This window comes from Lethenteron reissneri, chromosome 25 (genome assembly GCF_015708825.2).
Source record: "Lethenteron reissneri isolate LAM-NWPU_2019-01 chromosome 25, ASM1570882v1, whole genome shotgun sequence".
NCBI classification, from domain to species: Eukaryota; Metazoa; Chordata; class Hyperoartia; order Petromyzontiformes; family Petromyzontidae; genus Lethenteron; species Lethenteron reissneri.
In genome coordinates this window covers 7,904,022-7,926,989 of record NC_083803.1, presented here as the reverse complement: position 1 = coordinate 7,926,989, position 22,968 = coordinate 7,904,022, and the positions used below count along the sequence as shown (strand labels likewise).

General features: G+C 43.5%; 1 protein-coding gene across 3 annotated transcripts in view; it reads left to right on the top strand.

The window, feature by feature from the left end:
• PLCB1 (phospholipase C beta 1) overlaps positions 1–22,968 on the top strand; it is a 192,698-nt gene that overhangs the window by 21,075 nt on the left and 148,655 nt on the right. For all 3 annotated transcript variants that reach the window (XR_009755687.1, XM_061559167.1, XM_061559168.1), the window contains exon 3: positions 21,946–22,014. Coding sequence is in view for 2 of the 3 variants with exons in the window: in XM_061559167.1 (XP_061415151.1) it covers positions 21,946–22,014 (69 nt within the window). In the remaining variant the exon portion in view is untranslated. The remainder of the gene's footprint in view (positions 1–21,945; positions 22,015–22,968) is intronic.

Sequence of the window (22,968 nt, the reverse complement as noted above, 5' to 3'; positions counted from 1 at the left end):
GTGGTCACCCTGATTACTGATTATAATAATGACTGCGAGTATAACGATCCAAGTGATACTACCTGCCATCTGTTTTACAGTGGACGTTAAAAATCGCTTGACATTCGCAAGAGTAGGTCATTGTGTGCAGGCGTCACGGTCAAAATTTGCCGAATTAAAAATATACTCATAAAATTACTCCATTGTGATTGTACAATAATCACCCTCCTACTGGCAGACGAATGCCCCAGGTTTCTCTTGCAGTTATCATTTGGGACAAGCTAAATAAACATGCATTTTTCCTCTGGTGCAGTCTTATTCATGTACGGGTTACTTTTTTTTATTTTGGCTTGAATAAAACTGTGTTGAATGCCACTTGTGATTGCCATTATTATAACATGTTTTTTTTTAAGCTCAATACTAAGGTGATGAACTCTATCAGGTTGTAATCTGATGGTATATTTCACAGCATTCTATGAATGTAAACAGCGAAATGCAGCATCTTATTGTGCAACTGTAATCATAGCCGCCCAGAGGTTCCTGGAGTCTCGGGCAGATTGCCACATGGTGTCTCCTTATTCATTAGCGACACAACAACAGGCTTGTTGTGACGTCCGCTTTTGTTCGAGGCCAGGGGAAATTTTCCCCCTTTGCCCCTGCCTCTGGATGGCCCTGACGTGAATTGTGATGGGCGTTTTGTTGATGCGTGCCATTCTTTTGTCTAATTATTTGACCACAATGCCTGGGAAACCAGAAACCTAGCATGGATTTCTAGATGGAGAGTCATAGCCCGTGACCTCTAAGAGATACCGTCTAACTAATTTGACATGGGACGTCCAATTTGTCATGAACGTATTTTAACAACAGCAGCATCGACTATACACAGTATGTTACCCAATAATAAACACACACTCAAATGTTGCATTTTATTTCTTTTAAACATTCATGAAACATAATATTTAGCCCTTTGTCAATTGAATGCTGAATGCAGGTAGTATTCCGACATTGTGTTGGTCCTGGGAGTTGGGTTGGTGAAGTCATGTTCTCAGGTTCATAGTGCAATGCTATTACCATTGCACCTTGGCTACATTGCCAGCACTGCTTAAATAAATGTACTCATGTGAGCGTATTGTAATGATGTACACGTGTCTCAAGTATTTTCGCGCCCATGATTTGCAATAAAACGCCAAAAGCCTAATTCATGTCCAGGTGGACAAACACCCAAATTAGCTCTGCCAATGTATTATTTTCCCCCACTTAAAGTAGGAAAGCAGTACGTTACATGAACAGAAATCAAACCCGATGTGTGTTAAGTCGATTTATCTACAATTAGTTTATTTTTTCCCACAAGCAAACAAATTGCTTAAAGCTGTGTTTGCACGTTTGTTGTACGCTACACAATATTTAACTCGGAGTCTAGATTTGACTAACTCGGAATATTGGTGTTATTTACATGAAAACAAAACGTAGTCTAAATATGTGGCTAAATATTACAAATATTACTTGAGAAATTCCAATACAAATTTGTTGTAGTCATTAAAAAATGTATCTACTATCTGTAGTGGCACGAAAGTTTAGTTTTGTGCTGGAATTACAGTTCTTGTCCTGGAGTATTTTATATAACTAACCTAATAGCCATGACATCAGATAATACTATAAACTACCTTCATATTTCCTTAAACTTTAAATATGAAATTACCAGTACACATCTGGAATTAATTTGTTGTAGGGCTAAATCTTGACTTAAAGCTTTCGTGACTGCAGGAATTCATATTCTTGGGTCTTTCGGTAAAGTCACATAGATAGGTTCAAAGAAAATAACAAAAAATAACAAAAAACTACGACGTTTCGATCGCAACACAAGCGGTCATCTTCAGGAAAAGGGGGGTTAGCTTCCAAGGCAAACTGTTTAAAGAGGTTTAAAATGGGTGTAGCCTAAATGTCAGCAGCCAATGATAATGTAAGTGGTGGGTAGCCAACCCGACGGTGGTTGGTTTTCCACCAATCAAAGGGCTGCCAGGTGAAAATTAGCATGTTAAAGAGAGATTAGCATGTTAATGGAAAATCGCAGCGCCGCAACCAAGGGGTCGGCACGCGAAGTGACTGTCAGGGTGCAAGGTTTGAAATGTGTGTTAAACACAACTAACATCAGAAGGTGGTAGGATGGGAACATCATAGCCAATTTAGACTTAAACTGGTTGATAATGTCCTTCCAATGATTGCTCAGTTTGTACTGTACACTTTCCTATATGACCTTGGGTTGTGGTCAGTATTGATTTACAGAAACAGAATCGATCTGAGAAGACACTGGTATTTATCCTTCTGAATGTAATTATTTTGAAAAGGTCTTTGAGTTCATGCACTGGCTTACATTACCCTTATACTATTGAATGCAAACTTACTAATGTACATTACACGTGTGTTTATGACGTACTATCATTGACGTGGTATGCTCCATGGGCTCAAATAAGTTGATATGCACCAGAGCTTTGACAATAATGACAGTGAGCTCTGAGAAAATGCTTTCCAGAATTTTAATAACATTAATTTTGGGTTGATAATAAATTCTTTCACCATTCACTTAAGGTTACTCATCACCTGATTGCTAATTTGACCATGGAGATTGTCATATTGACGAGATGAACACTGTTACGTGATTAATTATACTATTATTATCATCCACATTTTCCAGTTTGTACTGTATTACCTTATTGACACGAGGCACAAGTTTGGGGTATGTCTTACAATCCAGAGAACATGGCATTTCTGTAACATTCATATTTCAGTGGTGAGGAAAATTAATACCAATTGGTAATCGCCACATCATGGGAAGTTAGCAATGGATCCATCTACAGCAGTAGCAGAAGATACGGTCAGTGCACTGATGCCCTCCCCACTTCCACAAATCTCCCAATCCTGCAGTGTAATCGCCCATCGACCACAGGATCTGATATCATCGTTCCATCTCCCCTGTGAATGTCCTCTGGAATGCATTCCATTATTTGGCTGCCACTACCATCAACAATGGATACTCTACAGATAATACGGGCGCCGCGGTGGTGAGATGTGAACTACCTTGCCTGGTATATAGGAGGTCGTGGGTTCGATCCCGACCCTCAACGCCTGTATATTTGGAGTATGCATGTTCTCCCCCATGGTCATGTGGATTTTTGTATGGGTCGTCCAGTTTTACCCTCCACATTTAGAAACATGCGTTTAGAGTATTGGGCTGCTATAAACTTCCACATGATAAGCCACTTGTCGAGCTATCATTTGTGGCCAGGTTGCTTCTGAAAAAGAGCTATATAGCTCAGTTGGGCCTTACCTGGTAAAAGAAAAAAAATTTCGTTAAATCTATTTAAATACTGGTCCCGCCATACAGAAGTAGAATTCATATGATAGTCTTAGGGCTACTGAAAGAGATCAGAATCCATTAATTATTTGGGCATTGGAAGATTGGTAAGTGATGTCTGCATTGGCATGCTAATCTCTGATTTTACATTAACAGATTAAATGTCTCACTAACACAGCCGCCGTTGCTCGTGTCCTCGAGGTGGCGGCGGCTCTCCGATCTTACATTCACATGCTAATTTATCACTTTAACATCACTAGCTCCACCCACTTCGTTTATGACCCTTGGGCTACACCCATTTCAAACCTTTAAAACAGCCTGCTTCAGCAGCGTTCATTTTTATTATTCTAGTTTTATCATGTTTTCTATCTACGTGACTTTACCGATTAACCCAAAGAATATGTCAATCTTTTATAATGATAACATCACATTAATGACTAGTAATTAACATGCTTAAATATTGTTGCTCTTAAAATTTAAAGTTTTAAATGGCATTACAATCTCACATTATGAAATTGTAACAACAAATAACAGATGTAATAACGACGTCTGGGTGCAATGTACTTTGTTCAGTATTTTGTGAGGTACCAGTTCTGTAAAGTTGTGATATGTGCTTTGTTTGGGAGCTCTTCCCTTGAGTATCAATTGACAAGAAAGGTTCTGGATGGTGGGACACCGGTGAGATTGACTTAAATCCCACGTGCACTGCTCTCTCACCCTCTAATTGGTATAATTAAGGCCATCACTCAATTGGAAGTGATGGTGAATGTATTCTGAGCATTGTGCAACATTTGAAAAACATAGCGACATGTCTACTGTACAGACGTACAACAGAACACATCGTATCCGTCACCTTATTCGTATCTGCGGAGCCTGCATGGTTCCTGAACACTCATATTAACCATTTCCATGGCCTGCCTGTAATACGCAATGTTTTTCACGTGTCACTTGAGTACATACTCGGAAAACGTCGTGGAAAACAGGATCTGTGATGTTCGAACCTCACATCATCATGGATGAGAGAAGTTCTACCATGTAGGATTCAGCACAGTACAGTATCCTGTTTCAGGCAAGCAGTTACTCGACATGCATGGTCACAAATGACTGGGGTGGTTGCACAGCCTTTTTATTCATGAGCAAAAAAATACATGCTGTGTATTTCATTCATGTGGAAATTCATTTTTCAATAAATCGAATTTTACTGATGCCATATCCATGTGTAATAAAAGGACTCAGACACTTCTCTCTGACTCCGTGTCCTTTATTTGGGGTTCGCGTTCTCCTTCCCACACGGCACTCCTCCTGAGACTCTCTCCCTAGCAGCCCCACATCTGCCTTCGCTCCCGTAGCCTTCCACGCTCCTGCAGCTCCGCTGCAGGCTCTTGGTACAGCCCTCTGGCTGCTCCCCCAGCAGCTCCATCTCTGCTCCCTGTTCCTCCGTGCGTGGCGATCTCGCCACCTCCCAATGTCAGCCCTTCGTGGCCTCTATGGCTATCTCGCCATTTCCTACCTCAGCCCTTCGTGGCCTCTGTGGCTATCTCGCCATTTCCTACCTCAGCCCTTCGTGGCCTCTGTGGCTATCTCGCCACTTCCTACCTCAATCCTCCACTCTCTCTTCCACCCCGCTGGCTGGCGCCGTCATGAGCCCCTCAGCCACCAGGCTGAGGCACGGCGACCACCCAACGCGTTCACCACCCTTCACTCCCCCGACTGACCCAGATAGCTTCCTGTCTCCCCGCTATAACTTCTCCCCCACGTCACCCTGACTCCTCCCTCTCGGATCGTCATATCCGCCCCGCCCATTTACGCCCGCATTACACTACCCTCCCCCGTAGAGAAAATCCCAGCCGTCCTCGGCTGAAACAGAACAAAATAATGCGGGCGAAGGCATCACAATCAGGAGTCCCCCAGACACAAGGGAGATTATAACAACAACAACACAAGCAACGAAAGGGGAGGTATCAGGAACTGGAACAGAACACCGGCCTGTCCTCCGCGCAACATCAACAAGAATAAAAATGGCACAATGAACAAAAACGGCAACTGACACGCAAGAACGGCCAACGCGCACAACCCAGAAATGTGATGTTTTAGTGCGTGTCCATGTTGCAGTTCCATCCGCTCGGCTCAAGTCCAACGTCAAAGAGCAAGTGGTAGAGCAGAATGACGAACGGCGCTCAATTGCTCCTTCAAGTCCTCATCCAGCTAGCACACCAGGTAACACCCAGTGCGACGGGAGCTGAAGAATCTGTGACGAGAAGGAGAATCCAATCCCCTGAGGCACAGCACAACAACGCACATCCGCATGTCGTACACGACAGCCACCCGGCCTCAGGGTAGTGGAGATGATGTAAATCCAGCCCGCTTAAAAAAAACTCCCCATAAATACCTAAAATAACGCAATGGATGCCCCAGTATTTACATTTTAACAACAATATTATTTACACGTGACAACAACAACAACAAAATTTCCTGCTCTTACCCACCAGCAGTCCTCCCTTGAGGACCAGCACAGACATCGCACGTACACAGCATGTACCCATGGTCACTCTCAGCAACCCAACAAAACACCTAATCGCACACCCTCGCATGGAGAGAGCCACGCTCCCCAGCGGTAACGTTTAACTCGCCCTAACCCCCACCGTGGTCGTCAACCCCCAGCAACATCCACTGACCATACTCTCCGCTAGTGCAATTTCGGGGATGAGCAGCAACTCGGCCACGCTCCTCCCTTACTATCCCATCAGAGATGGACACACACCAGCCTCGTATAGTCCGATGCTTTATAGCCCAGGGAAGGTTCATCCCCCAGCAATGCCAGACCCCCTGTACTCCCCCCACGGGGCAATGTTCTCTTATAGAGACAATAACACCCTAACCCAGATCCCGTGAGCCCCCGGCACACCAGGTTCAGTCTGCCCCCGCACAACTGAACCATGACTCCCCGAGCCATATGAGCACATGGCCCATTAGTTTAAGACATACCACGGAGGGTTCGCCTCCGGGCTGTCAGGTCAGCCATCAGCCATAGGCCGATGTGACCACAACTCGTGCATCACCCAATCAACAATGGCAGGCATAACAGATGGAATATTTGCCCCACCCCGGTTTATCCCGCGCGCTCAAAATGGCGTCCCCCTTCGCCCAGCGCGTTCGCGCAATCTCTCGCGCGCACTCAAAATGGCGGCCCTTTCCGCAAAGCGCATCGTCGCCATACCCCGCGTGCGCGCAAAATGGCGGCCCAACGTGCGAACACGTGGCCAGTTTTCTCCATTCGTGCACCCCAGCTTCCCTTAGCTGGGGGTCACAAGACGCATCCCCCGTCACGTTATAACAACCCCACCAACGATAGACGCACAGCCCCAGCTTGCTGCGCACAGCTGTCATATCGTGGAATTTTTAACCAATATTTTACCAACCACATTAGTTACACAACCCAACTCGCCAAGCAACTCGTGGTTGCATGCGATCAACCAAATACGCGACGCCACTTGGCGCCAATTTACGGTCCCATTAGCATTAACCTTTGAGACACCCACAACGGCGTCATCACGCACCCTCAAAGCGCGCTCTCTCTCTCAAAAAGCGCAATTACCCATAATATACACGAAATCTCGTGTGCACAACACCAATACAACCGAATTTTAGGGTCCCCCTCTATAATATACACGCAATCTCGTGTGCACAACACCAATACAACCGAATTTTAGGGTCCCCCTCGAATTTGTTACCAATTTCCAACAGGTACGCACAATATAATAACAATCCCAATTCCAATAATCAACCACTGCATCGCACCCCATAACCATACAGAACGGTATAACAGCACATGCAATCAGCATATCGCGATCACACGCGTACATTTAAGCACAATAGCAAGCAGATCTGCAGGCAACCAACACACCATTAATCCTGTCGTAACTTTGCAGCAACAACACAATTATTCTCTCTCTTGCAACAATCGCATCGCACACAGCACCTCGCAGCACAATACACCAAAAAATATATATATATATACTTTTTTTCCAATTAAGCCCATCGCACAAGGTAACCCACAAATAATACAGCGCAAGATACCCGACGCTCCCAAGTTAATAATTAACTTCACCATCAAGATAACAACTCCACGCAGCAGCGCACACACACAATTTGACACTCAGCAAATACAGCAGACTCTCCGTCCATTCTCAACACACGCACACACTTATATTGACACCAAGCAACAAGCAGATAGCGCGTTCATCGTTATTACACACACATACAGACAGTCCGAACCGCGCTCCGCACAATCGAGTCATAAGAGAAAACAAAAATAGCCCCCCCCCGGCCCTCGAAAGATGAGTGAGGTGTGTGTTAAGGCCGGGTGCGTATCGTTATGACTCGCCCGGGGCTGCAGCAAGAAGAGGACGGCAGGGTGGCAACTTGAGACGCCTCGCAGAACTCGTTCGGCGACTTGACGGCTCCGTTGTCACGCACCCGAACCAGGACGGGAAGCTCCCGCCCCAGCAGCTGCAGCATCGGCGTCTTCTCCTCGCAGCACCCCCTCGAAAAACAGCAGCTCACAGCAGGCTGCTCACCCCGCGGCACCTCCAGATGGCAGCGCAAGGCTGCCTCTCCGCCGCGATGTTGAAGATGGCGGCGTCCTCCCGCCGCGGTGAAGACAAGATGGCGGCTTCCCGCCGTTTCTCCCCTGCCACGCCCAAGATGGCGTCTTCGTGCCACGTGGCAATGGCGCTGGCAGCGCAGGAAAGGCAGAGGCCTGCGGATCACCACCGGGCCTCCCCGACGTCGTCCTCGGCGTGGTGAACTCACACAGTCGCGCCAGCACGATTTTCAAGGTCCCCATCTGCATCACCATCTGTCTCCATCGTAAGTTGGCATCCTCCGGCACAGACAGGTCCACCGACGCGGCGACACCTTGCTCACCCGGACCCGTACTCGTTCCAGAACGGATCTCCTCTTCCATCGCAGGCAGGTCCACTGTCTGAGGAAGGTCGTCGTCGTCGGATGATGTAGCAGGAATATTTTTTTTTCTTCTTTCTCTCAGTTGTTTTGAGATGCCGTTTCACTTCTGACTCCAGTGTAATAAAAGGACTCAGACACTTCTCTCTGACTCCGTGTCCTTTATTTGGGGTTCGCGTTCTCCTTCCCACACGGCACTCCTCCTGAGACTCTCTCCCTGGCAGCCCCACATCTGCCTTCGCTCCCGTAGCCTTCCACGCTCCTGCAGCTCCGCTGCAGGCTCTTGGTACAGCCCTCTGGCTGCTCCCCCAGCAGCTCCATCTCTGCTCCCTGTTCCTCCGTGCGTGGCGATCTCGCCACCTCCCAATGTCAGCCCTTCGTGGCCTCTATGGCTATCTCGCCATTTCCTACCTCAGCCCTTCGTGGCCTCTGTGGCTATCTCGCCATTTCCTACCTCAGCCCTTCGTGGCCTCTGTGGCTATCTCGCCACTTCCTACCTCAATCCTCCACTCTCTCTTCCACCCCGCTGGCTGGCGCCGTCATGAGCCCCTCAGCCACCAGGCTGAGGCACGGCGACCACCCAACGCGTTCACCACCCTTCACTCCCCCGACTGACCCAGATAGCTTCCTGTCTCCCCGCTATAACTTCTCCCCCACGTCACCCTGACTCCTCCCTCTCGGATCGTCATATCCGCCCCGCCCATTTACGCCCGCATTACACATGTAACAAAATAGCATAATCCTCAATGTGTTTATGTATGTATACTGTGAACTTCTTTCGTACCATACGTAGCCAACCGTGATAATCGGAGCTTTACCATAATTAAATATTCTACCAAGTCATTCATTTAGGTAAATGTCATAATTTAGTAAAAACTAATATTGTTAGCTATTGAACATTTTGTGGCATTTCATGGCAGGTCACCTGTTCAGTCTTGGTTCGTAATTTGAGGCGTCAGCATTTGCATGAAAGCGTAAAGGTAAAGGTGTAACCGTACAATGTCTTGCTGTTGCTCCTGCTGGCAGACGGGCCCTCATGAGTGAGAGCTCTCGTGAGCCCCTTCTAGAAAGTATTTGGCCTACTCTTCCCCACTGACCAGACATCTTGGTCGAGGTGGGATTACCCACATTTGACCCGATAAGAGCCTGCGATGAACCCATTTATACTCCTGGGTGAACAAGAGGTGAGTGGAGGGGATTTAAGAAACTTTCCCGGTTGTTTCAACTGCTGGGAGATCGAACGAATTAAACTGGCCACTTGGCTTGCAAGCACAGTGTGCCAACCATGACACCACGCTTAGCATCCCGATAAAACATTCCTAAAACATAGGCTCTAAAAGCCAGTTCTGTACTCAAGATGTTTGGCCACCTTGGAAGAGTAGGCCAAACACCCTCTGGAGGGTCCCTCTCGAGCTTCCTCTCATATAGGCGTATCCACTGGCTGTGACATGAGCGCACTATTGTATGGCTACGCAATTTTCCTTTTTTTTAACTGTATTGAATCAGTTGAATGTTGACTGTTATGTAGTTCATGAATACAAATCACCATTTCAAACCGTGTGGTTTTTTTCAAAGCCTTTACGCAGTTAAAATCCCCTTTTCAACACAAGTGCAGTGCTGCATACACACTCATGCTCTGATGTACAGAGTGGCCTGTGATAGCATTGTAATTTAGCAAAATAGTTTCAATAATCGTGTAGCGTTTGTTGTTGTTGTTTTAACATAGTGATGAAAAAATCCATACCCTCTGGCCACCAAATTGGATGAGCAATCACTGCTCTCACGTGAATACAAATGACCCCAACGGTTTAGCAGAGAGCAAGAGACGTGAATAGTGACAGAACGGGACTGCACAGACCATTGACGTCATTAAATTAGGTGGCTTCATTTGTGAATGACATGAATTATGTCATCAATACCAGTAGCGGTGGAGGAAAATAATGGATTTACCCGCATATTTACCGAGCCTCTCTTTGAATCGGAACGACAATAGCTTTTTGGAGGAATCTGAAAGCGAAGTGTTAATATTCTGCAGACACACTCGCTCCGCTTTTACGTGTACAGTATAATAATGAACATTTTGCCATTACGTGCTGCTAAAAGGTGACTGCGCACGTTTGCAGATGCTTCTGCGGGAGAGGAGTCTATTTTCTATAACAATGCATGCTTTTTTAGTGTGCCTGCTGCTTTTTAACCAATTGTTAATACTTCGCAAAGCTCACGGAGAGATTAAACCTTGATTTTTTCCTGGTATCTCTCGTCTGCACGTTTATGCTCACGTTTGTTTGTTTTCAGTCGGTGCGTATTACTTGCTGTGGTCTAATGGATCAGAAACACGGATCATTCTTGACTTAAAGCTTTCGTGACTGCAGGAATTCTTAGTATTGGGTCTTTCGGTAAAGTCACGTCGATGGGTACAAAGATAATAAAAAATAACAAAAAGACGACCGCTTGTGTTGCGATCGAAACGTCGTAGTTTTTTTTGTTATTTTTTGTTATTTTCTTTGAACCCATCTACGTGACTTTACCGAAAGACCCAAGAATATGACCACGGATAATGTGAAAGAGAATTGAACAAAATATAAGTACATGAAGAAGTATCGAGCGATGGAAGCTGGGAATTGCACCGACGGACGAACGGGAAACGCACAGATCAGAGCAAGTTGGCTTGGGCAGGACACATCGTGGCTAAAATATGCGATGTCTGATGGATGAGGCTGGTGACAGAATGGCAGCAAAAGCAGGGAAAAACATGTCTTGAGAGGATGACCACGATGGGGACATGCCAATAAGATCAGCTCGCGTACAGGAGCAAGATGGACAGTGGCATCGTGGGAGTGTGAGAGATGGTGATGACTTAGAGAAGTCTTCATCCAGCAGTAGATAGGCCATGGCTGCTGCTGCTGATGATTATATTTCAAGCAACCTTTGTTGCAGTACTGTAGTTTGAAATCCTTCATATTCTTGTTTTCGTACCACTGTAACAGCTTGCATAATGTAACTTTGTAAGTATGTATGTTGAACTTCTTTCGCACCTGTACATAGCCAACCGTGCTGATTGGAGGTGCGGGGAAGAACGACAAACTGCACATTCTGCGATTGCAGTTCGGTAGAACAAAGAAGTATCCATTCTGTTATGGAACATACCTGTCACCGGATAAGTAAACTCTTGAGTGAAATAAAATTCCTTCGCTAAAAATTCATTGCTAATCCCATATTCTAAGAATGAATTTTTCCTTGTGGGATGCCTTTGGTCTCTAATGATATTCTACCAGGTTCAAAGCGTTTTTCCAAGATGATGCATTTTTGTTCATAGATTGCATTGAGCAATTCACACAGTTTTCCCGTGCAGCAGAAGTGTTATTTTTACATCACCATAATGATTTAGAAATCCAGTACTATGTTACTTGATGATGATAATGACGATGCTGATATGCAGTATTTACTTTTTTTAAGGAAAAAAAAATCCAACATCTTTATATATCATCATCAGCCATGGTCAATGAATGAAGGCCTCCTCAACCCACCACCTTTCACGATCCTACGATGTAATGATCCAACTATGACCTGCACACGAGCTGATTTCAATGCTCTATCTCCCAACTGATGCGTACCATTCTTTGACTGCCACGCCTGTTAACAATGGTTACTCTACAAATAATACTGGTCCCACCATATGGTGTTGTTCAGGTGATTAATTTGAAGATTGACATTTTTTTGATCTCTCAGTTGTTTAGCAAGAGTACTTACATGCAAAAACAATAATGTCTTCATCAAAATTAAGATACACTAAATATGAGCTTGGGTAAACCATGAGCTTTTAATGATTTATTTGTGCTGATCTCTCAGTGCTTAGCTTCTTGAAAATGTGGAGAAAGATACGGTATTATAGACCAAAAAATATCCATAATATACAATCACAAAGCAAACATTGTGTGTCATTGCCGAGTACATTATATGACTGGGCAATGCAATGATTGATTCTCATTCTAATACATACGTGTGCACATCTGTGAATATTTTTTTTTAATCTTGCGCAACAAATACGTTACAAAATGGGAAATTAAATTTAGTATGTATCTTTCACACCGTACGTAGCCAACCGTGCTAATCAGAGGTGCGAAATTATTCCCTGATTGCATGTGCATCCATATGCTGCTTTGTGCTAGGATTGCTTTTTTTTCATCGTCAACAGTTGCAACAATAAACACACATCAGTGTTTTAATCAAGCATTCTTATTTCAGTGGTTATGGGTGCTGTGTCAAATTATTTCCATGCATTTAGGGAGAATCCGATTTTAACTTGGGGACAAATGTTCGGAGTAGGTTACATGTTAAGACGTTATGGAAAGACCGTGAGAGGTCGCTTAGTATATAAACTATATGTTGCAAGTTTGACAAATGAAAGAAAGTAAATGTATCTTCTTGTTTCTTTCGGTAAAGTCACGTAGAAGGGAAGTAATAAAATAATAAAAATAAAACATAATAAAACAATTCTCACGACGTTTCGGCTACAACGCAAGCAGCCGTCTTCAGGTGAAGAAGGAAACAATCCTATCTGCTATAAAAACTTTTAACATTAATTGAACGTATGTATCGTGGTAACCCTAAAATGAAATCGCTAAAGCTACGTATCATACATGTATTGAACGTATCGTAACGTATATTGTACTGTACTCACCAAGATTCGCACTAACACTGAGACAACTTAACTCCGTCGACCGCTGGTGAGAGTGAGAGGCATCACCACACAAGGCGGGAGATGCATACATCCCGGCAGCGTCCCAACGTACACTATCGTACCTCATACGCTGCTGCGTTTGCCTGCCGCGCGAAATGTTAAATATTTTACAATTTTGTCATATCGCTATCGCCATCGTAAGATCAAAATATCCTAAGTCGGACCATCGTAAGTCGGGGACTACCTGTACAGCACACCGGTGTGTTGGAGAGCAAAGCCACAACATTTGCAATCTGAGTACTGTTCGACGTTTCGCCAGATGAAACGCATTGTAATAACTTGTAATAAGCAATTACTGGTAATGAGTAATTTGAGAAAGACCTATGACTTATTAATTGAAAATGAAAGTGGCTTCAGTCGTATTTCAGTTGCCACATAATTTGTCTTCAGAATGTAATTATTGGATTAGAACATTTAACATGTTCGGTAGCTTTATGCAGAAAATAAACTACCTAAGACGATTGTGTCCATGTGGATTCACACTCAAACTTACTAACATGGTTACAAAAAATACATAAAATATTATGATAATCGTATTACATTTACATGTAAACATCTCTCATAACAGTCCGTTGAATGCCTTAATCAGTTTTCCTCCTACGTTCATTCTGCGTTAACTCATATTTCCGCTGGTGTATAGTAGCACAGTCCTGGTGTAATAAAACAATAAATTGTGTATTTTCATGCACAAGCATGTAGCGGCAATATTTAGATGCTTTACTTCACTCAATGTCAGCCACGTGTATAAAATATGACGATCGTCACGCTTGTGTTTTTAACAATTGGAATCTCAGGTGGGTAAAGTTATCTGCTAGCAAGACTGCTACGGAAACTATCCCTTATGTTGGAATGCTCATAAAAACATGTTTCTCACTTGAACTGTCACCCAAAGATCAATACATTGGCAACTGGAGTTGGAAAATATGATTTTCCTTTGGATATGGTCATTAAGTCATTTTTGCTCAGTAACGCTGCCATGTCGGTCGTCGTGATTGTGCTTTATGCCTCTCCGAGGTGTTTTCAGGCGGTACCGCATGTTCTTCCGAACAATGTCCGATGTTCCGCTCCATCTACAGGAACTTAATTAAATTTAAACAAAAAATACCTTACAGAGTGATATTGTTGTGCACATCTAGAATTGGAATATTTAAGTTAAGATTCAACTGAAGACTAAGTTGGAAAATGTCAATACAGCAAATGTATATTTTCTTAGCGTTTGTGTTCTTTTGTAGGATATAGTTGCTTTAATCCAGATTGTGTAGCCTATGGGTTTTCATAAATTCTCAATTGGCATTTGGCATGTGCAATGTCCTCATCAGCTATAATATTGCTTATCAATCCCCGGTGTGGCCAAATTATCTCATTCAAATACTCTCAAAAATAACACTTAAATTTAGCTTTTAAAATGCATTCGTGGTTGCAAGGTTTTATTACATATGTAGTGAGTCCAACTGAGTCGAAGACGTTGTTCTTTAGAAGGCAACACATTTATTGTAATATCAACACGTTAACACGAAGGGGTAACTGCCCCTTCACCAGATACAGCCTCGGATGGTGACCACCCAGCTAACGACTCTATGCGTAGGAGTTACAGCTACGAAGGGTCGGGCCCTCAGTTGGGTCCCCGACCACGCGTTGATGCCTCGTAGGACGTAGAGCTTCCAGCTTGTAGAACAAAGAACCCCGGTCCCTCTCAGGGACCCGCCTTATATCCCCCCCACCCCCCCTTGGGGCCGCTCTGCCCTCGGCCCCGCCCGCCTTCTCGAGCGTTCCAGCTCCCCCTCGACCCCTCCTCGGGAGCTCTTCCTGGACACGTGATCACCCCTAGCCCCCCCACCTGGGGCCTTCTCTATGGACACTCCAGATCACGTGTCTACGGGGTCAACCAGAGTGCCATGGCCCGGGGCAACCCTTCCCCTGGGCTGACACTCTCCCACTCCCCCTCGTGGGAGCCCGCACTGCACGCCATGCGTGGTGCCCGCGCTATCCCAGCGCACATCAAGCCCCGCTAGGGCTGGTACTACACCCACCGACGGGGTGTACGCGATGACGGTGCATCACGTGCCACGGCCCTCCCGGGCCGGCACCACGCAGTGACATCCCTGATGTCACTGCACATATAGAGTAATGGTTGTTCTTAAGGGCCACTGTATTTTGGAATTATCCTGAAACATTTTTGAAGGTCAAGGTAAGGTTTGGGACAAAGTAGAAAAAAGGAGACTTTTGCTGGAGGAAAGCATAGCAGTGAACAACGTTCCTTTACCAGTAAAGGAGCACCATCCACCAAGCATCTTCATTGAACAAACAAAACTGAAAGCTGTCCACCAGTTCAGCTACTTGGGGTGCGTCATCTCGTCTGACGCCAAGATCGACAACGAAGTCGACAACAGGCTGGCCAAGGCAAACAGTGCATTTGGCAGACTATACAAACGTGTCTGGAACAACAGAAACCTTAAAAGAGCCACAAAGGTCAACGTCTACAAAGCTGTTGTGCTGACCACTCTCCTGTATGGCGCTGAGTCCTGGGTCACGTACCGTCGTCACCTGAGTCTCCTCGAGCGTTTCCATCAGCGCTGCCTCCGCACAATCTTCCATATTCACTGGAGTGACTTCATTGCCAACACTGAAGTCCTCAAGTCAGCGAAGGTCATCAGCATCGAGGCCATGGTCCTCAAGACACAGCTTCGTTGGGCAGGGCACATCGCCAGGATGGAGAACCACCGCTTACCTAAGATTGTGCTGTATGGGGAACTGTCCTCTGGCCATCGCGACATAGGGGCACCACGAAAGCGATACAAAGACTCCCTGAAGAAGTCCCTCACTGCTTGCTGCATCGATCACCGTCAGTGGGCAACACAAGCAGCTGATCGCAACTCCTGGCGGTACACAGTCCACCAGGCCACCTCCTTCTTCGAAGATACCCGCAGGGCCCGTATGGAGGACAAAAGGAGAAGGAGGAAGAACCATGATCCCTCAGCACCCATCCCAGATGAGACCTACACTTGCAGCTGTTGTGGCAGGACCTGCTTGTCCCGCATAGGCCTCTTCAGCCACCAGCGTGCCTGCAGAAGATGTGGATGTCCTTCCTAGATCTTCGTTCGCGAAGCCAAGCCATGAAAGCAGATTTGTAATCAGAAGGACACTTTTCTCTGGAGAGTTTAATACAGAGTGTATTAATTTACTTACGCAAGTCCATGGGGCTTTTTCATGATTTTTTTTCTTTATCTTATAAAGATATTAGATGTTAGATTATTGTTGAGCACTACACACACTGAGCTGCAATAGCTTACGGCAATGCCCAAAGCTTTCTGGACATACAACATTGGATTTCACGCAGACAAAAAATATGCTATACAAAAAGCAGACTCTACGCGTAATGGACAGGTTAAAGCCCCAAGGTAAACATGACCTTTGAGGAAAAACACAAATGTAAATGCATGGCACTCCATCTGTTATGCCTTCTGGCAGAAAAGTGACTACGACAGCCATTGTCTACGATATTGAAATCCCAATAGGGTATCTGACATTTAAGGAGCATATTCACATTACTTTTCCTATCCATTGATTTATTTTATAATTAAACTCCTGCTGCGAGGTTGTGAGATTATCAACAAATGAATTATCTGCAATAAGAAGGTACAACGATCGTTTTCGTCCGTCTCGGATATTCAAGCTGTGCTCATCTCCTCTTTAGAGCCCTGAGCCAGTAGTGGACATTCCACATTCCTATGGCGGGGTAAGTCTGTCCGTAGGACAACCAGAGTTGACTTTCTCATGAAGTAGTACTTATTTTATCGACCCCCGAGGGATGAAGATGGGCTGCAACAACCCCCAACCAGGATTCGGACTCCCAACCTTTCAATTGCGAGTCACTCGCTCTACCACTGAGCCCACCTGCCTAGAAAACAGTTCTTTCGTTTTACAGGTACAGAGTTCAAAGGAAGTTTATTGAATGATGATCGTAGTGCCGCTGGATATTGTTTATGTAGCTGTGCAGAGCGTTTCTAAAGAAGGACCTCCAGCACCGTTAACATTAAAGACATGAAATGCATATTTTTGTATTATGAATTATACCACCATTCAGAGTGCTGAGTCATATTGAGGATTTGGTTGGAAATTAGTATAGAATAATATCGGTGTCTCAGGTATAGCCTCATCTGAATGAGCAATGTGTTTTTCAAAGCTATAATTGAATATAAAATCCCATAATCTGTCAGTATGACGTCTATGAAGTTCATTTTAATAGCATGCTTACATAGCTTCCACTGTAACTCTTACAGTTAGTTGATCGGCAGGTTGTGTGCGGTGGGGTGAAGTGTGGGCACTCCCACCTCTTCCAGGACATCTGGCCAGTGTTGAACAGTCGACCAAAATACCCTCCAGAAGTGTTCTCTCGAGTGGGAAAGCCCTTCTGCCATCAGTGGCATGAACACCTTCGATTAGCACCGTTAGCTACGTACGGTTCAAAATAAGTTCAACGAGCATTTGCAGGGCTTCACCTTTACCTTTCGGATTATGGAATCCACTAATGTATTACGTATTTTGTTTTTTATTCATTGCGACTCTTATAACACCACCCTGGTTTCAGGGTTCAGCGTTGAGCACGGAACACAATTATTGCACAGTTCACAATACCTTTGCAATGGGTTTCAAGAAGGAATGGTAACTTGATGAAATAATTGTCACCCAAGGAAAGTACATTATTGCCGCTGGTGAAGTTTGCTGCTTGCTTTGGAGGTTTGTTTTCCCTTAGCTCTCAACAGAATCCCCATGCTGCCCTTTTCTATGTACTTCCCGGTGAGCCTTTGGGTGCTGAGTGAACAAATCTCACATACAGTCCTGGGTACTTTGACTTCAGGGTGTCTGAGCACGACTCTTCAGAATCATCACAGCCACTCACCTTGCCTATCCTGCATTTTCAGTTGCTGTTGCCATTGAACATCTGCCCAACTTACACTGTTATTCCTCTACCGTACCGTGCTGCCTGTACACAGCTGAAACCGACTTCTCATATGCATGTTGCAGAATTTGACTCCAAATCTAGATTTGAAGTTTTCGTGCCTGCAGGGATCCATACTCTTTGGTTCTTTCGGTAAAGTTACGTAGGTATAAAACAAAATGAATTAAATCACAACGTTTCAAATGTTGTCTGCCCGTTATTAACACACACACACACACAAGTACTCCGCAGGAGGATGGTTGCAGGCAGCAGCGTATGGCCATTGTTGGAGGAAATTCACAGCCTGAAGCCCCAAACCAAAAACCCGCACCTGGCTTTGTCAGTTTGTTACACAATCTCAGTCGACCAACAACCCTGCCTTCACTGATATAGGGTACTATTTATTATGTTGTTTTCCCATCAGTTGTAGTCGATATGCACGTGCATTTAACATGTTTACCACTGTACTGTATTAGATATGTCCGACGTATAGTCCTTTATTTCTAGCCTTGTGCGAGCCCGTTCAAATTAAAACTCTAAATGTTAACAAAGATTGGCAAATGGTTGAAATCAGAGGTAAATAGGATGCCTACTGAAGGTTTCTAGGTGGTTCTCAGAGGTCAGTGTGCTGTGCTGGTACCACTAAGATCAACTCCGTGTGTAAGCCACCTAGGATTAAACCGGTTCTCAAGCAATCACGTTAAATTTGAATTTCGATTTAAAGCTTTTGTGACTGCAGGGATTCATCTTCTTGGTTCTTTCGGTAAAGTCACGTAGAAGGGAAATAATAAAATAATAAAATAAAACATTATTAAATAATTCTCACGACGTTTCGGCCACAACGCAAGCAGATTGGTGTTCATTCAGACACTGTCTTTCCGACAGACCTGTTCTTCACCTGAGGACGACTGCTTGTGTTGTGGCCTAAACGTCGTGATAATTCTTTTATTATGTTTTAATTTTTTATTTCCCTTCTACGTGACTTTACCGAAAGAACCAAGAAGACGTTAAATTTGATCGAGATATTTTACTTAATTTGGCTAAATTCCAGCTCTGAAAATATCAGTCGAATTGTCATGCGACAAACACCCACCGCAAGAGAAGTGTTATGGGAAGGTATGCACCCGACTGTGTAAATTATTGGATGGACAAGGGTCACACTGCTCTGCAATATTTCCAAATGGATTCACTGTCACAGCACAAGACATCGATAGCACACTGGAATGTAAAATTGGGGAAAAGTTACGATTAAAAAAAGCATTAAAAAATTTTAGATTTTTTTTTCTTCCATAGCATGTATTTATAAGGAAATTCATTTGAGTGGGTTTGTAAAGTTTATTCTATCAGCTGGGTTGGTGATTCAGCACGTTTAATTAGGAACTAAATAGATTTTTGGAGCAGAGAGAATACATGTAAATGTGTTCCCGACCTCTTGGAAGTAAAATAAATAATTATTTTTTCATTTAATGAGTTTCCCAATCTTTATCACCAATGAAATAACAATATATAATATTAACAATGAATAACAATATATAATGTTAACAATGAATAACAATATATAATATTAACAATGAAATAACAATAGAAAATATTAACAATGAAATAACAATATAAATATTAACAATGAAATAACAATATAAATATTAACAATGAAATAACAATATATAATATTAACAATGAAATAAATAGCTACAGAACAAAATATACTGAAATAAAATGGTTTAGATTTAAGACAATGTGAAGAAATTTGAAACTTTAGTTCATGCAGCGATATAAACATTAGTAATGTTTGTACTTGCTGTTTCAATTTATTTTATTTGAGATATTTGCACTTTTCTCCCATCCGTCCCCCAGGACTGTTTTGTATGCTACATCTACCGGAGAAAATTATATATTATTTTAGTTTTTCAATAAAAAAAAAACGAATTGCAAGAAACTCAGAAAAAACTACCACTGAAATTTATATGCCATTTAAATTATAAAGTTTTAAACTGTATAATGATGTGGAATGCAATAAAACAGTTCCTGAATAAATAATTACGGTACAAAACTTTATCTTCACTTTGCATTTAAAATATTCGCAATATTAATATATATAATTACAGTACAGTAATGTAATTCGCAATTTAGCAAAATGCCTATGACGAAAACTCCCATGATACACCAATGCCATCATATTTCAGAAACTAAGTAGCATTGAACCGGGATAATGCTTGAATGGGTGACCACCATACATTAAAAGACTAGTGCCGTTAGAGTTGTGGGCATTAAAGTGCAGTGCAGCAAAATCCATTGTGCCTCTAAACTCCCCACCACCTTTGCACTGCACTGACCACACCAGGCATAGGGGAAGCCCTCATTTACACAACGGGCTGTCACACGTGATACGTGCTCGAGCGTAATACTATCACACACAAGTTAATATATAATGTCAGCGATATTGGCCTTTCTTGATAAGTGGAATCACTCCAGCACGTCGAACTCGAGCAGCTACGTTGAGTGTTTTGCCAAAACGTAACTTCATTAAGCTTGCCGCACCTTGTCAGCACTCAGCGGCTCTCTTAAATTGTTATACATCCGTAAATAATGGGGGGCTGTAATGAGGATATAATAGATTGTGCCGGCAATGAGAATAAGGTAGGATGTGAATTGAATAAGTATAACCTAACAACCTCCCAAAGGTGATTAGTTAATTGGTAACAAGCAGTAGGTCAGTCAGGAACACAACATAGCATCCTGATTGAGGTGCCATAGCTGTTTATTATTGAATGTTGTGTTTCTAAACAACCTCAGGCCATGGAAGCATAGTTTCATCCCCTCTATACTGTGCACGTGATTTGCTCGCCTGACCTGTTCACATGCTGCCTGCCCTTAGTGCAGGTCCACCTTGATGTTTGTTGGGAATAAGTCTTAATTTAGGCAATGGGATTATCTCACAGCAACGAAATCTCAATACAGTAAATAGAAGATAGAATTATACAACAGCTCCAGAGTAGAAGTTACATTTGGCTGGTATTGCATTGACCAAATGATAAGTGTATGTACTGTATATCAGGGGTCCCCAAACCCCGGGCCGTGGACCGGCACCGGTCCGTGGCCTGTTAGGAACCGGGCCGCACAGCAGGAGGTTAGCTGTGAGTCCGCGCGTGACCCGCCCATGATTTTATTTACCACTTCCGTCCGTGCCTCTTTCCCGCACTGCGCACTTGTCGCAGTTTTGGTGAGCCCACAAGCTCTATCCCCGAGTAGCCAAAATGAGTAAAAAACAAACGTCGCTGGAGAGCTTCTTTGAAACGGGCGAAAGACCCAATGATGACCAAACCCCCGGTCCGTGAAAAAATTGTCTTCCACGAAACCGGTCCCTGGTGCCAAAAAGGTTGGGGACCGCTGCTGTATATAATACATTTTTATTATGGAATCCCCTATGTTGATCCCCTCTGATGTTAAGCACACTAGACATGCAATTCAGAGGTCACGATATTGACGATCTCCTGGTGCAGCAGATGAAATAATGGGCTAGTTTCTTACATATCCCTGCTTCAGGTTCACCCAGCAATATAGTCAATGGGCGTTTTGCTTGTGGTCAGATAAAGTGTGAGTTCTCGCACCTCTTTCAAAAATATCTGGAAAGCCGGGAAGGGTAGACCAAAATAACCTCGAGAGAAGGTTCTCTCAGGCTCTCTCGAGTTCCCTACGTCGGAGACTCTTCTGCTAACAGTGGCATGAGCAAGGGCTGTCCCTTTACCTTTCAATAACGGAATCCACTAAAGTATTAAAGTTAATTTGTATTTAGAAAAGTTGACAAACAATTAGCCTTTTCGCATAGTCATGCCGTGATTTAATAAAGCCTTGGTGTTCTTACAGCTCACGGTGAATGTTTACCTTGTATGGTGCACAATTTCCAGTGAAAATGTCTACTTTCTATATTTTTTGCTGTAAATGTAATGGAGCCGTTTCTCTATTACATTCCAGGAGACGGAGTGTCTGGATATCACCAGCATCAGGGATACGCGCACAGGAAAATCCGCACGGACTCCAAAGGTAAGATGTGCTAAATTCAAGGGCAGATAACTGCCCTTGTCCTCACTTCTCATGCCTTCTCCCCAGCCCACAAGAAGCAAAATGGTATGCTGACAACCAGAGCTTAATTCCCCCTGGAACATTCTGGAAGACTATTCCGGAATTATTTTAGCACGCCATATCCATCTCATCGGATTATAGAAATACAGGGTACAATAATATAGGATATTATATTCCAATAATGTAGGATATTAATATAGGATATTATTGTATGGATCGGTGTACCTTACACTGTGGTGGTAATGCCTTATGTCGATAATTCATACTCCAAGGCAGCCGAGCAGTGATCCAGAAAATATCGAGTGACATTAATCCCTGCTGACCATAATTTGTGGTCAAAAAATATAGATTCCAATATTTATTTACTTATACAGTATATGAAATGTTTGCCTATTTATTTTCTTCAGTTTTTATTTTTTACTTTTTGGACAATTCATACACTCAACCAATTCAATTGCTTTCATTGAGAAGCAAGTTGTAGCACATTGAGATGAAGGTTACTTGTAAGGTAGACCTGGGGGAAAATGCAGAGAGACAACATTCACAGTACACAAATGTATTGCAGAAAACAAAACACAAATGTCAATAAAACAAAGTGAGCACGCGTACATCTAAAGAGTAATAAGGTTTCTGTCAAGATTAACACCTTGTTTTCTAGGAATTGTGACATAAATGTGATACGTTCTTAATTTTTTCTTAATTTGTGCCCAAATTAAGTTGTGCCCATGTTGTTCTGCATGGGATGAGATCGGAACAGACCAGGTCACAATAACTCGCTGAAACAGCATCCTCATGTCATGTGCTGCATATATGCCTTATCACAGCTTTAGCAATATTGACTTATTACAGGTCAACAATCTAGCTATATTTAAAGATTCTCTTTTCACCACTAACTAATTTGCAAGTACTCCTTAA